Genomic DNA, 16,271 nt, shown 5'->3' with positions numbered 1-16,271 from the left:
TAGGTCGTGTTTAAGGCGACATAGTTCTAAGCTTTCTAAACCTAGCATTGTAAGTCTAGTTGCATAGGATATTCTGTTGCGAGTGGAGGAGTGGAGGGCTCTTCTAGTAAACTATCTCTGGACATTTTCTAGAGTCTTTATGCTCAAAATGTGGCATGGGTTCCAGACTGATGAGCTGTATTCAAGGATTGGTCTGGCAAAGGTTCTGTATGCTCTGCTTAGTAGTGTGAGATTACCAGAGCAGAAGCTACGTAGGATTAGGTTAACAACTCTTGAAGCCTTTTTGGCGATGTTGTTGCAGTGGGCTTTGGCAATTAGGTTATTTGATATGAGTATTCCAAGTCTTTTACAGAGTGAAGGTTGTAAGGTCTTGTTTATTCAGCTTGCATTTGATGTTCTGATTCTTTTTGCCAATTTGTAAGACAGAGCATTTTTTGGTTGAGATTTGGACTTGCCAGATATTTGACCATTCAGACACAAAGTCAAGGTGTTTTTGTAGAGTAGGTGTGTTATTACTGTTGAAAAACTTTATATCGTTGGCGAAGAGAACACAGTTGCTTGTAATGTGATTGCAAAGATCATTTATATAGAATATGATTAGTGTTGGTCCAAGTACGCTAACTTGGGGTACACTGCTCTTAACCAGAACAGGATTAGATATGGTGCTCCCTTTTTTGACAACTTGGAACACAGTTATACAGCTATGGAGGGATCCTAGGATGCCGTAAGATTTGAGTTTTAGAAGTAGTTTGTCATGAACCACTGAGTCAAAGGCTTTACAGAAGTCATTGTAAACTGCATCTATTGATTTGCCCTGATTGAGATGTATATTCCATATGTTTTTGCAGTAGAGTTGTAGATTGCAAGATATTTTTTTTCTGAAAAAATCATTTGTTAGAGAGTAGATTATTAGTTTCTAGATGGAGGGTAATTAATTGGTTTATGATTAATTCCACGACTTTGCATGTGACACAGCTTCTTGCATTGATTAGTTTGCATTTGAGATTGGTTTTGTATTTGAGATTGGTTTTGTATTGGATTGAGGAAGTAAGGGGCGCACTTTCCTATTCTTGGTTGGTGGTGCTTGGGATGTCGATTTGTTGTTGAGGGATGGTAGGTTGGAAGATATAAGATGGATTGTGGTTCTTGAATTTGATGAATTCAGCCCGGTAATTTATGTATAAGTTTGTTTCTCCAAGATCCAGTCATCTCTCAAGTTCTGCACGGAGTTCACGGGAGTGGATATGTTGTAGGAGAGATAGATCTGGTCTGGATCTAAGTTTGTTGTAATTGGTATTGTTTCTGGCAGTGTAGTTTATGGTGTTGATGAATTTAGTGGGCTCATTTTTGCATACCACTCTGCAGAATCAGGGGGCCACCGAGCCATTGCTATACCTGTGCTCAGGGCAATCTCTGGAAACTTTTGGTATAGATCAATGATATAGATATAAGGATGAGTAGCCACCTTCAGATCTCTTATCTGCTTACTAACCTAATGGAATGTTGGCGAGAAAATATGTGAGTGAAATTAGATGTTTATTCCATCTCTTGTCTCTGGGATAACTTTCAAAATCCTGAACAGAACAATTTATTTATTTATTTTTATTTGTTTTGTCATGTAAATATTGAAGGTATGTAAAGATATAATAATATTCATATACATGATACTAGTAAAAAATAAAAGAAGAAATATTAGGACCGGGGACCGAAGGCATGCTGGTGCATTCTCCAATGCACTTGCAAGGAGAGTCCAGGATGGGTAATTCTCAATCTGATTGGTCGGGACTGAGTTTAATTTAAATATTAGGGAGGCACCGCCCCCTTAGCCCTCCAGTCTAAAAACTCAGTCGCAGTAAAAAGGGACTTTGAGTTTGTTCTTCCATTCTGTTTAATTAAAAATAAGGTTTATTTATTAAATTTTACTATTAATATATTTTTCTCTGCTATTTTTTTGTCTTTCAGGTGCAGCAAGGGGAAGGATTGCCTCGGACAGCCAGGGTTTAAACCTCCAGAGGGTTTGCCCTGTTAGCTGCTGCTCCTTTGTGATTCTCCCCACATAACGAAAGGGCCTGTGGGAGACAGAGAGAGCCCCCGGGTTGTCTGCTCCAGTGGTAGCGCCCGGTAGCCGAGGAAGTGACTGACGCCTCGGGGGGGTCTGCCCCTCCCGTGGCGAATAAGTCACAGGGCCGCCTGTCACGTCAGACAGGGGGCCCGTGAGGGGGTCTACACGGACGCGCCCCCCCACCACCGCCATTTAGCGCCACCTCGGTGAGTGCTGGGAGGCCCGACTGACAGCTGACAGCTTCGAAGAGGATCGGTGTCGGCGAAGCCTCAAAGAAGAGTCGGATTTCAAGTGCAGGCCCGTTTGCAGGCCTCGGAAAGGCAGTCGGGGGGGCGGGAGAGCTTGGCTTCCCGCCCATTCCCATGGCAACGGCCCAGCGGCCATTTTGGGCAAGGATCTTAACCGGGCTGCTTGTTACGCGCCCGAATGTATCCAGGGTTGCCAGTGTTGGGGATGGATTTTAAAGCAGGACTTCAGCAGGCAGGAACCATAGTGAAAACAAACTTTATTTTATAAACAGAAAAAGTTCATTGAGCCAGCTGCGCTTTATCAAGCAGCTTCTAACAAAAACATGGCTACAAGCACACAAGAAGGTTAGATTAGAATGTGCTCGCTCACATAAGCAAGCGGATATATATATAGGAAACAGAGAAAGATAAGGATTGTGGGAGTGATGTAAGAGGGGGTGTGATCAGAGCAAATAAAGAAACACAGCAACACTTTAACTAAGGAAAGTCTCTGTTGGCTGGCAATTCTCAGCGTGACACCCCTTCTTTGGCAGTCATCAGGGACTTTGATTCACTTCAGGCACAGTTTCTCAGAAAGGTATTCGTGTTGGTCAGCTGGCAGTGGCTTATTCAGCACATCAGCGATCTGTTCATTTGAAGGCACATATTGTAGTGTCACGAATCCTTGTTGCACATATTTTCTCGCATTTTTATATCGTAAATCGATGTGCCGTGAACGTGCTCCCACATATTCAGCATCAGCAATGAATTTCACTGAAATATTATCTTCCATAATGACAATAGGTTTCATTGGCTCTGCCCAGATACTAGTAATGAGAGCAGAAACATTGGTTAAATCATTGCAACAGTCAGAAACACAAGCATATTCGGACTCAGTGGAGGAACAAGAAATAAATCTCTGCTTTCTGACTTTCCAATAAATTGGACACCCATTCAAAAACATTATGAAACCAGAAGTACTTTGACGAGTTTCAATGTCACTCGCCCAATCAGAATCTGCATAGCAAATCAGTTTAGGATACTTGCTTTGTTCTGGTTCCAGGAACAACTTTATGTCCATCGTGTGCTTCATATATCTGAGCAATCTCTTTATACATGACCAATGAAATACAGTCGCGTTGCCTACGTGTCGTGACAACAAATTCACACTAAGTGAAATGTCGGGTCTTGTCCAACTACTAATATATAACAATGACCCAATTACTGAGCGATAAAGTGTTTGGTCCTTAAACAAAGGACTATTTTGGTATGTCAACCTATAAAAATCTGTCTGCATTGGAGACCGACATGGGTGTGCATCAGCCATGTTGCATTGTTGTAACAATTGATCAATCTTGTTTGATTGTGAGAGACTAAACCCCTTCTTAGTTTTCTGAATTTGAACCCCTAAGTAATCATGAATGTGTCCTAAGCTTTTTAGTGTGAAATGTTTTTCTAAACCCTTTGCAAAATTCTCACTCATATGTTGATTTGGACCAATATACACAATATCATCAACATACACAAGAACAATTTCATAAACATTACCTTGCCCTTTTGTAAACACGCATTGATCAGAGTCGGACTTAATAAAGCCCATTGAATTTAGTTTGTCAATTAGACATCTATGCCACATTAAAACAGATTGTTTCAATCCGTATAGACTCTTTTGCAGTCGCCAGACACATCCTTCCTGGTCCTGGAATCCGGGTGCACCTTTCACGTAGATTTCTTCATCTAGATCGGCATTCAGATATGCAGTTTCAACATCAAACTGGAAAACTTCTAAATTCAGGGCAGCGGCAGTTGTTAAGGCAATTTTGACACTTTCATTTCTGACAGTAGGTGAATAAGTATCGGTGTAATCATCAGGAAAAGTCTGAGAGTAGCCTTGTGCTACTAATCTAGCTTTGTATAGTTCCTCACCGTTTGGCTTTCGCTTAATTCTATAGACCCATCGTGTGCCAATAACTTTCTTATGTTCTGGAGGGTCAACATGTTTGTACACCTTCAATTTCTTTAAACTGTCAAGTTCAGCTTGCATGGCATTATACCATTTTTCCTGTTCAGGTAAATGTTTTATTTGATAAAAATTATCAGGAGGAAGTAAAACATTGTTACAAATAACAGGAAACAATTTTTGAGCTACTTGCGCTTGATATCTCTGAGGAGGAACTCCTTTTGTGGTTCTCTTGGAACGGCGTAGAACCGTGGTCCATTCATTTTGGTCATCTCCATCTTCATTTACATCGCTAATAACATCATCTGCGACTGATGAAGACTGTACATCAGGAACATCTGGGACAACTGGAACATCTGGAACATCTATCTGAGAGTCAGGTTGCGCTGTACCTTGAACATCTTTAGGAAAATAAACTGATGTGTCGTTACTGTGTATCCTGGACCAATTTGTATCTTCCTCAAATTTTGCTGAATTGGAAACAATAGCTCTGTAATTAGAGTCAGTAAATTTATAATACTTGGAACTTTCATCAAAACCTATAAATCTCAATTTTTGTGCCACTGGACCACCCTTCTTTCTTTGAGCCAGTGGAATGTTAACCATGGCATACGAGCCAAATATGTGAAGGTGTTGAATGTCAGGCTTCTTCCCATAAAACATATAGTACGGAGTTTGTTTTAACACACTGCTCCAAGTACGATTAACAAGGTAGTTTGCATACCTTAATGCTTCGCCCCAATAAGCATTATCGAGATCAGCGTCTTCTAAGAGACAGCGATACATAGTCTGTAGAACACCTTGCCTTCGTTCAACTATCCCATTGTGGGCCGGAGTGTAAGGTGCTGAAGCTTGGTGCCGTATTCCTTTGCGTCTCATCCAGTTCTGGAATCGCTGAGACATAAACTCACCACCACGATCACTTTGGATTCTTCTAATACGGACACCGAATTGATTGAAGACCTTTGCAGCAAAGTCTTTAAAGATCTGAAATGTCTCTGATTTCTGTTTCATTAGATACACAAAGCCATATCTAGAAAAACTATCAACAATTGTTAAAAAATACTTATTGTTACCCCTAGTAGGCCGAAATGGACCGACAATGTCGGTATGAACCAAATCGAAAATGCGTGAAGACAAACGAAGGGCATGTTTAGCAATGGGGGCAGCCTTTGATTTAGATTTATTACAAACAAAACAATCAAGATAAATAGGACAATTACTATCAACTTTGAAACCGTTCACGCACTCAGGCATCTTAGATAATACATCATAGGAAGCATGGCCCAAACGTCGATGCCAACGGTGGATGCACCTAGAATGAAAAGGTTTATTTTTTAGTAAAGGTTTAGCATTTGCAACATTATGCGGAACATCTTGTGATTCATTGGCTTTATGAGCCTCTGATTTTATAATAGCAGCAGGTTTTCTCTCTGGGCCTGCGCTTTCATGTTTTGGAACGCTCATACTTACATCTACCAATGAATGAAAGTTCGGCTTGAGGTAGAAAACACCACCAATTGGAATGGCATGTGCGACAACAGTGCCATTTCTAATCATGTGGATATCAGAGTTCAATAGCATTGCTTTGTAGCCTAAGTCTTTGTTTAGGCGATGAAGGCTGAGTATGTTGCTTTCAGAATTTGGAATGTAGAGAACGCGTGGAATCGTCTGGTCCAGTTCATCTATGTAGATTGTTCCTTCTCCTTCGACTCGGGATAAGTTTTTTGAGAATCCATACACCTCCTTAATGTCGGATTCACGTAATTCCGTAAAAAGTTCTTTTTGGTGAGTAATATGAAAAGCAGCTCCACTATCTATAGTCCATAAACGTTTTGTGTTGTACTCACAATTTAAGTCAGGAACGTTTTTCTGAAGCACAGTATTGATTTTTGATTGTGATTCGCTTCCGGAACCTCGTTGAGCTGACCTATAGGTTCTGGAACCTCTGCGTCTACTGCCTGTGGAACGTCTTCCTCTATTCTGGGCAGGATATTGAGAGCGTTGTGGATCAGCAAATTGAGAGCGTTGAAAATCTGATCTTCTAGACTGGTTACTCCTTTGTTGGTAACCACGATTCACTGGAGATCTAATAGTAGTGAATCTGGGTTTCCGCATTCGTTCCATAATGATTTCTTCTTCGGTCAACATTTGGCAAACTCTGGTTGTAGTGCGTTGAGGTATGGGTATACTAAGACACTTCGTGATAGCTTCTTTCCAGTCCTCATTTAACGACGTGAGGATTGCAGTAGTCATTTGTATATGGTCAATATTGTATCCTCTTTCGATCAATTCCTTCTGCATCGCCAAGAGCTTCGACAAGTGTGGAGCAATTTTCTCTCCAGGTTGTAATTTCGCATTAAAAAAATCAGTGAACAACAGGCATGTGCCCTCAGGAGAGATAGGACGGTACAGTTCATCGAGCGCGGTAATTACGGCGTTTGCAGTATTGGCAAGAGAGAATCTGATAGATAAATCTGTAACTAAAGACATGAGAATCAAAATGGTCGCTCTTCTATCTAAGGCTCTTTCTTCTTGTGTCCAGAGTCTGTTTGGTGGGTTGAATACAATGGTGTCAACCCCTTCTGCAGCTAATATCAGCGTGATCTGGTGTAACCACGTCTTATAATTTCGCCCATTATTTTGAAGTTGAGACTCACCTTGCAATGGTGACAAGGTAGAGAATTGTCTTGGAAATGCAGCCGGCATCTGTTGTTGCAGTTGAGGGCGTGGTGCCAATAATGGCTGAGCTGGTTGAAGTGGACTTTGCGCCGAGTCAACATTTCTCCGATCATCTGGTAACTTATATTGCTTCAAACGGTCACTAGATGGCGCTCCTGAATTCTCTGGCGATAAAACAACATTTCGATGCAGCTGCTTAAGTTGTCCACCAGGTGGCGCATTTTGGATCTGGCTTGGAATTGAGCCAAATCCCAGAGGAAAAGTTAAACTGGGTGTTTTCTCAATTTGGCCACTGGGTGGTGGTGCATCTATTTCCTTGAATGCTGGTAAATGCGTGGCCTCAACAGACTGTCTTGGAACAGAGACCATATTTTTCAATTTTAATGAGTCATGTATTTTCCCTTCACAGTATTCTACTTGTGCACTTCTTATCCGGCTCAGGTTCCTTTCATTGACAATAAGTTGAGAGCTGTAGAAATGGGCAAGATCCTGTTCAGACTGGCTAAGATCTTTTGACTCTTTATCCAGTTTCAAATCTAATAAACATTTTTGTATTGCAGCAATATCATGCTTTAAATCATCTGCCAAGGACTTAGTAATTTGAATATTTATGTCATCGTCTAAAAGGTTGCTCTCATATAAAGTTGGCTTAGACATGAAACTTTGTTGAAATTTAACTTTTGGCTTCGCTCCTAGCTGTTCCGGTAAACTAGGATTTACAGCTATCTCTGCCTGAAAATGTGGGCTAATTGCCCTTGCTTCACCTATTTGATTTACAGGCTCAGTTAAACTAAGCAAGTTAGTAACTTCACTTATCTGTTCGATGGATGTCTGCTGAGTTGAAAAATTACTTTGAGCGAGGCCCGGCAGATGTTCAGACGGAGTCGGCATGATGCTTTGAAGTTCAGAAGAAGAAAAATCAAAAGCTTGCTGCCGCCGTTTCTTAGCAGGCATATCAGCCTGATTAAATTAAAAATAAAAATAAATGAACCATCCTCTGCTACCATGTTGGGGATGGATTTTAAAGCAGGACTTCAGCAGGCAGGAACCATAGTGAAAACAAACTTTATTTTATAAACAGAAAAAGTTCATTGAGCCAGCTGCGCTTTATCAAGCAGCTTCTAACAAAAACATGGCTACAAGCACACAAGAAGGTTAGATTAGAATGTGCTCGCTCACATAAGCAAGCGGATATATATATAGGAAACAGAGAAAGATAAGGATTGTGGGAGTGATGTAAGAGGGGGGGTGCTCAGAGCAAATAAAGAAACACAGCAACACTTTAACTAAGGAAAGTCTCTGTTGGCTGGCAATTCTCAGCGTGACAGCCAGGGCAACGGCCCGGCAGCCATTTTGCAGGGGTTTTTTGGCCGAATGAGCTACCTCGCGCCCAAATGTATCCTCGGTTGTCATGGTAGCCGGCCGACGTGATTCCGCCCCTCCCCCCACCCTTCCCAGGGCGGGAGTAGGGGAATCCTCATTGGCTCAGCCTGGGGCAGGCACATTCTGCCTGGAGACACGCAGGCGCTTTTTAGCCTCTGTCGGTGTGTCTCTTGTTGGTGCGTGGAGAGCTGAGACATATCTTTTTCCTCGTGGAAAGTGACAATTGTGAGTTATTTGTGGAAAATGGCAGATCCAGCTATACAGGCCGGGGAGGAGGCCAATGCCAACAGGCCCAGTACTCCCAAGGTGAGGGACCCCAAGTCCAAGCCTTCCCAGGGAGCTTCCCTCAGAGAAGCGGAGAAGCACATTAGGGCGCTTGAGAAACAGTTAGAGGCCTCTCAAGGATCTTCCTCTCTTACTGCTCAGCCCCCCATGGCCATCCCTCCGCCGGTCTCCCCCTTATTCACACCAGGGGTCGTAGGCTCGGCCTCAGAGAGGGACTGGTCTCCGGAAAGGCCCAACCAACCCTCAACATCTTTTAGGCCTGAGACTCTGCCATGTGGAAGGCAAGCAGCGTGGCCTACCAGCTTCCCTGCTCCACAGCCAATCCTGACTCAAGGTGGTCAGTCACCAGCAGCTACCTTTACACCTACATCTGCTGGTTTGCGTACAGCACAGGATGCCTGGCAGAGCATGCCCCAGGCCCTGCAGGACATCATTGTCAGCGCCTACATGCAGGGGCAGGCCAGTGTGGCCCAGCAGCAGCAATTTCCAACAGCCCCTGTGCCATCTAGACTCAGGGACCCCTGGACAGCTCCGGCCACTCAATCCATGCTGGAGTCCAGAGATGAGGATGATTTCTCCAGGGGCGACTTCAGCGAGGCGGAGGATGAGTTATCCAGCGATGAACAGCCACCAGAACAACCCACCTTGCCCGGTCTGTTCAAGTCCTCCCTCTTCTGGGTCTTACTGAATAAGGCCAGGATGACCATTGACCAGGCGGGAGAAGGAGGTCAGGGGGTTCCTTCAGCCCTAGGCCAGCCCGCAGGAGGTCTCTTTGTGTTCCCGAAGCAGGAGGCGGTTAATGTGCCATCGTCTCATTTGTTTTTGGGGACCATACAGCGCCCATGGGAAAGTCCGGCCACAGCCCAGGGCCCGTCGAACCTGGACAAGCGCCTCTACACCTTTGACCAGGCCATGGAGGATCTCCTGGAGCTACCTGTCGTGGACAAGCCGGTAACCAGCTTGGTCTCGAATGCCCTGGTCCCTTCGGAGTCCCAGGAGGGGTTAAGGGCTGAGGACAAGAGGGCAGACAATGTCGTTCGCAGGGCGCATCAGATGTCAGCTTGGGCTGTAAGGGCTGCTTCTGCGGCCTCTTTCTTTAATCGGGCTACGCTCCTCTGGATAAAAGAGATCCAGTCCAGAGTTGATCCGCAAGATGCGAGGCTGCGACAAGACCTAAACAAACTGTTGGCGGCCACAGATTTTTCCGCGGACGCAACAGTTAATGCCGCTAAGTTCGCATCTAGGGCAATGGCCTCGTCGGTCGCCTCCCGCCGGCTCATCTGGTTGCGGAATTGGCAGGCCGACGTTAAATCCAAATGGGCACTGGCTTCTGCACCATTCAAGGGCAAGAAGCTCTTCGGAGAGATTTTGGACGATGTATTGGTGGAGGACAGGGACAAGAAGAAGGTTATGCCCAGCTCCAACAAAAGGCAAGGAAGGCGCTTTACCCCCTATCAACGGAGGCAGCCCTTTCGGAATGACTCCACCTCGGCCAACAACCAAGGGTCGAGGTCCTACTTTCCAGGATCCTTTGGTCAGGGTTCCTTTCGTTCAGACAGGAACCAGCAATTTGATCGCACCAGGTCCTTCCAGGGTCGCCGCCCCTTTAGAGGCTCAGGCAGGGGCTTCAGAAAGGCTAAATGACTTTCCCATGGATACTCCCTTGGGCGGCAGGCTAATCCATTTTTCAGACGTCTGGACCAGCACCTCATCAGACCCATGGGCGACGGCCACGGTTTCACAAGGTCTGAAGATAGAGTTTCTCCGCCCTCCACCTTGCCGCTATCTGCCTTGTCGTGCCCCCCTGGACATTTCCAAGAAGAGGCTCCTCTACCAGGAGGTGTCTCACCTGTTGGAGATAGGAGCAATCGAGGAGGTCCCTCTACCTCAACAGGGTATGGGGTTCTACTCAGCAATTTTCTTGGTCCCGAAGTCCTCAGGAGGGGCACGTCTCATACTGAACCTTCGGAGGCTGAACCTCTATGTAAAGTACAGGAGGTTCAGAATGCATTCTCTGCGTTCCATTCTGGCTGCCATCTGGCAGGGGGACTACATGACATCCATAGACCTAAAGGAGGCCTACCTCCACGTCCCCATTTTTCCGCCTCACCGTCAATATCTGCGTTTCAGCCTAGATGGGGCCCATTTTCAGTACAGGGCCATGCCTTTCGGGCTTTCATCGGCCCCAAGATCCTTCACGAAGCTGCTGGATGTCCTGACGGCCGGTCTCAGGCAACAATCGGTGCGCCTGATGGCCTATCTAGACGACATCGTGATTCTGTCCAGGACAAGAGACCTTGCGTTTCAGGACTTACATCTCACCATCCAGACGCTTCAGGATCATGGCTTTTCGGTCAACTTCGACAAAAGCCACTTGACTCCCACGACTCGACTAGCTCACCTGGGAACCAGCATAGATTCCAGGAGGGGCCTTGTCTTCCTGTCCCAGGAGAGGCAGTCCACCATCAGGGAGCTCGTTCGGGGCTTGGCATCACAGCGATACCCCAGACTCTCCTTCCTGTCCAAGCTTCTCGGTACACTGGTTTCATGTATCGACGTCATTCCATGGGCCAGGTATCACCTAAGACCTCTCCAATGGTTCCTTTTGCCATTCCAGAGAAGGAAGATCAGCCATTCCCACCTACAAGTACATCTCGACTCAAAGGTTCGACGGTCCTTACGGTGGTGGGTATCCCCAGCTCTAACAAGGGGTTCCCTCTTTCTGGAACGATACCTTCTCACGGTGACAACAGACGCCAGCTTGACTGGGTGGGGAGCCCATCTTTCCTCGAATTTGACCCAGGGCCTTTGGGATCCATCGGACCTGAGGGAGGTGAACATCAACTTCCTGGAGTTGAAGGCGGTTTCCCTGGCTCTCCTCAGTTTCGCAGACCTGGTGAGGGGTCAGCATGTCCTCGTTCGGACCGACAACGTCTCCACCCGGTCTCACATCAACAGACAGGGGGGGACACGGTCTTGATGACTGATGAGGGAGTTGGAGTCCCTGCTCAGGTGGGCGGAGGCCAATCTTGCTTCCCTGTCAGCGGAGCACATCTCAGGGGTGGAGAATGTGTGCGCGGACTGGCTGAGCCAGGAGACCTTGGATCCAGGGGAGTGGCAGCTGGATCCCGCAGTTTTTCTGGACATTGTTCGAAAGTTTGGGAGGCCACTCTTGGACCTGTTTGCTACTCGAAGCAACTCTCAGCTCCCACGTTTCTTCTCCCGCTTCCCGACCCCGGGTGCGGAAGGGGTAGACGCCCTTCGAATACAGTGGCCACCAGGACTTCTGTACGCATTTCCACCGATCTCCATCATTCCCAGGGTAATGCGGAAGATTCTGGAGCAACGAGCGGAGGTGCTGTTGCTGGCTCCTTACTGGCCTCGCCGCATTTGGTTTGCGGATTTGATGCAACTGTCAGTGTCACCCCCCTGGAGGATTCCGGATCACCGGATCTCCCTCTCCCAGGGCTCGATATCCCACCCAGAGCCTCAGTGGTGGCAGCTGACCGTGTGGAGATTGAGCAGCAACATCTAAAACGTCAAAATTTGCCAGATACAGTTATCGACACAATTCAGGTTGCTCGCAGACCTTCGACAAGACGAATTTACCAGGCAACCTGGGCTTCCTTTTCCAGGTTCTGTGAGGAGCGGGAGGTGGATCCACAAAAGGCTTCCCCTCCCTTGGTCTTAAGCTTTCTTCAGTCAGGCCTAGAAAAAGGACTCGCGCCTAACACCTTGCGCCGTCATGTGGCCGCTTTATCCACAATCATAGGTGGAGACAGTTTCCGTTCCCTCGCCAGACATCCTTGGATCAGGGACTTCCTGAAAGGGGCCGCCAACATCAGGCCACCACCGATACATCGGTTCCCTTCCTGGGATTTGTCGTTGGTACTTCATGCCTTAACGGGTCCTCCATTCGAACCGTTTCGCCATATATCGCTCAGATTGTTAACACTCAAGACTGCCTTCTTGGTGGCGATCACATCTGCCAGGAGGGTCTCTGAGATTGCAGCTTTCTCTACCAGAGAGGACCTCTGTAGGTTTCACCCTGATAGAGTTGTATTGAGACTGGACCCAGCCTTTCTTCCTAAGATCAACTCTACTTTTCACAGGGCACAGGAGATAGTGTTACCAGACTTCTGTAGCCATGGGACTCACCCTTCGGAGCTGCGGTGGCATAAGCTCGATGTGAGACGAGCTTTGAAGATTTATATCCGCAGGACTCAGGAATTCAGGATCTCGGAGGCCTTATTCGTCTCCTTTGCAACTAGAACCTTGGGCACCAGGGTCTCTTCTAGGACAATAAGCCGTTGGTTGTGTGATTGCATCAGGGAGGCTTACCGATCTAAGGGATCACCTGTTCCACAGGGACTTACTGGACATTCCACACGCAGTACGGCTACTACAGCGGCCTGGAGGACCCAGGCTTCACTAGAAGACATTTGTAGGGCGGCCACTTGGGCGGCTCCATCCTCTTTTGTCAAACACTATCGAATTGACTCCTTTGCTTCCGTGGAAGCAGCTTTTGGGAGGAGGGTTTTACAGCGGGTGTGTTCCTTTTCAGAGCCCCCGGTCCGACCTTCTCCCTCCCTTGGTTAATATCTTGGGTATATCCCATCCTGGACTCTCCTTGCAAGTGCATTGGAGAAGGACCGTTGAAACTTACCTGAACGGTCTTCTCGATGCACTGCAAGGAGAGTCCAGACCCGCCCGAATTCGGGACCGGGGTTACTGTTGGAGGGTTGTGTTTGTTTTTTCTGATATTTCTGGTTATCTTGCATGTTATAATAAAGTTTGTTAGTTTTACTGCTCCTTCGTTTCTTTTAGACTGGAGGGCTAAGGGGGCGGTGCCTCCCTAATATTTAAATTAAACTCAGTCCCGACCAATCAGATTGAGAATTACCCATCCTGGACTCTCCTTGCAGTGCATCGAGAAGACCGTTCAGGTAAGTTTCAACGGTCCTTTAGGCATGCCCCTTATTGACCTCTCAGGAATCGGGAGAGGTCAACAGTGGATAATCTAAGGATAAAATTTTTGGGCTTAGGTGATGATACTACAGAGTCTGGTAGTGAGTTCCATGCATCAACTACTCGGTTACTAAAGTCGTATTTCCTGTTGTGTTGATGTGGTGAGACAATGAAAAAGATGGATTAAGTCTGACTTTGGATTGCAAATTGTCCTATGGGAGAAGCATATGGGCTGCAGCTCATAGTGCTGCTATTTGATCCATTCTAAGCCACCCAGTCATATGACTCTGAGTGGCGTGTCTACAGTCCACCACTTGTGCCCTTCATAGCACACTTGGAACCAAGGGAAAGCACACATATTGTCCATGCATGATACAGGTACTTCTGAAATTATGACCACACTTGGGACTAAAACCTCAATCATTAACCAATCAACCAATTTTGCAACCTTTTTTTGTAATGGTCATTCAGTAAATCCAGCTTATAGCAATAGCAATTGCATTTAGACTTGGAGTATATACCACTTCACAGTGCTTTACATCCCTCTCTAAGTGGTTTACAGAGAGTAAGCATATTGCCCCCAACAATCTGGGCCCTCATTTTACTGACCTTGGAATTCTGGAAGGCTGAGTCAACATTGAGCCTACTGATGTTCGATCTGCCAAACTGCTGGCAGCTGGTGATCAGCAGAAGTAGCTTGCAGTACTGCACTCTAACCACTGCGATACTGAGGCTCTTCCCCTTTCCCTTAACATGTTAGAAGTCCCACTGGAAAGTCACAAATGGTGATCCTGGGATATTGTAACTGCCATAAATCGATGCCAGTTGTTGAGTAACCAAATTTTGGGGGGGGGGGTGTATATATATATTTGTTTTCGTAAATTTTCACAGGTATATGTATGTAGATTGTTCTGAGTTCGGGTTTTGCCCTGTGTAATATTTTGCATGTCTATGCGACGTTTCGGTGAAATCACATTCACCATCATCAGGCTGAAGTTTCAAGTTTCGTGCTGTTGTAAAATTTTACCGAAACATCGCATAGACATGCAAAATATTACACAGGGCAAAACCCGAACTCAGAACAATATATATATATATAATATATATATATATATATATATATATATATATATATATATATATATATATATATATACATACATACATACATACATACATACATACATATATATATATATATATCTTAAGATAAACCATATGTAAATAACAAAACACAATATCAAATCCAACCATATACATATGCCAAATTTCCATATCATTAATGTTCTTTAAGGAGTTTCTTTATTTTCTACCTTTCCCCCTCCCCTCCCATAACTCCATTTTCTTTCTTCTGAATTCCCCAAATGGTATTTTGCTGTTTTCCTTATCTCCGGTTCCTTTTTGTCTTCATCATTTTTTTCCATCTGGGCAAATGGTAAACTGCACCGTCGGTCAATCAGCAGAGGAGCGATGAGGATAACATTGCTTGCTCCAATGACGGAACTTTTCATTTCCTTTGGCAGGAACCATCCGGGGACTTTGTGGTGACCCAGGAATCCCTTCCCATGGTATCCGGCATGGTGAAAACGAATTAAGTGTAAACAGCACGGTCTGGTTTAGCTGTGAGCCAGGTTACACGCTCCGGGGCTCACTCCAGAGAATGTGTCAAGCCAATGGATCATGGAGTGGCACTCAGCCAGAATGCGAAGGTGGGTTTGGTCAGTAGCTTAGCCTGCAAGCACCTATATGGAGCAAGGTAGATGGTTTTGAGTGTTGTATGCTTTCTGTGTTCCTTTTTTCCCTTTCACCAATATACTGTATTTTTCTGAGTATAAGACACACCTTTCTCCCCTCTAAAAGAGGCTGAAAATTTGGAGGGGCCTTATACACCGAAACATAGCTTTTTTTGAAACTTTTTTTCAGTCCTAACGAGGTGCTAATCATCTTCCCAGTTTGCAGGCTTGTTTTCATGGCTACTCAGAAGGTTTTTTCCAGCCCTAAGTCTATGCAGCCTTGTTTTCATTGCTACTCCCTCTGAAAAAGGTTTTTTACCAGCCCTAACCAGGGGATAAAATGATGTGCTGAAGACCAGACTAAGGATACTAGCCAGGTTAATTCCTGGTAGGTAGAGTTTTTCCCCTCTATTTTCCTTTCCAAAAACTAAGGTGCATCTTATACTCCAGTGCGTCTTATACTCTGAAAACATATGGTATGTCCATTGTTTCATACATTTGTTTATTTATTGATTGGATTTATGTAGCTGCCATTTCACAGCAGCAACTCTGGGGGACTTAACATCATTTTTTTAAAAAAACATGCCAAAACATACTATATTTATTTATTTATTTATTTATTTATTCATTCATTCATTCATTCATTCATTCATTTTTATGCCGCCCATCTCCTTAAATTCAGGGTAGCTTACAACATGTTAACAATAGCACTTTTTAACAGAGCCAGCCTATTGCCCCCACAATCCGGCTCCCCATTTTACCCACCTCAGAAGGATGGAAGGCTGAGTCAACCTTGAGCCGGTGATGAGATTTGAACCGCTGACCTACAGATATACAGTCAGCTTCAGTGGCCTGCAGTACAGTATTCTACCTGCTGTGTCACCTCGGCTCTCATTCTTTGTCTTCTTAATCTTTAGTGTAAATATTTATGCTGTTTGTACAGAGGCTGGAAGGATGGGTCTATAAACAGT

At 45.3% G+C, this 16,271-nt stretch overlaps 1 protein-coding gene across 1 annotated transcript in view; it reads left to right on the top strand.

The window, feature by feature from the left end:
- The window catches only part of CSMD2 (CUB and Sushi multiple domains 2), a 930,229-nt gene that overhangs the window by 860,422 nt on the left and 53,536 nt on the right, over window positions 1-16,271 (top strand). Inside the window, exon 57 of the mRNA XM_070764517.1 lies at window positions 15,091-15,276. Within this exon, the coding sequence (XP_070620618.1) occupies window positions 15,091-15,276 (186 nt within the window). The remainder of the gene's footprint in view (window positions 1-15,090; window positions 15,277-16,271) is intronic.

Source organism: Erythrolamprus reginae, chromosome 11 (genome assembly GCF_031021105.1).
Source record: "Erythrolamprus reginae isolate rEryReg1 chromosome 11, rEryReg1.hap1, whole genome shotgun sequence".
NCBI lineage: Eukaryota > Metazoa > Chordata > Lepidosauria > Squamata > Dipsadidae > Erythrolamprus > Erythrolamprus reginae.
Note: the sequence above shows the minus strand (reverse complement) of the source record. Positions and strands in the feature narration are given on the sequence as shown.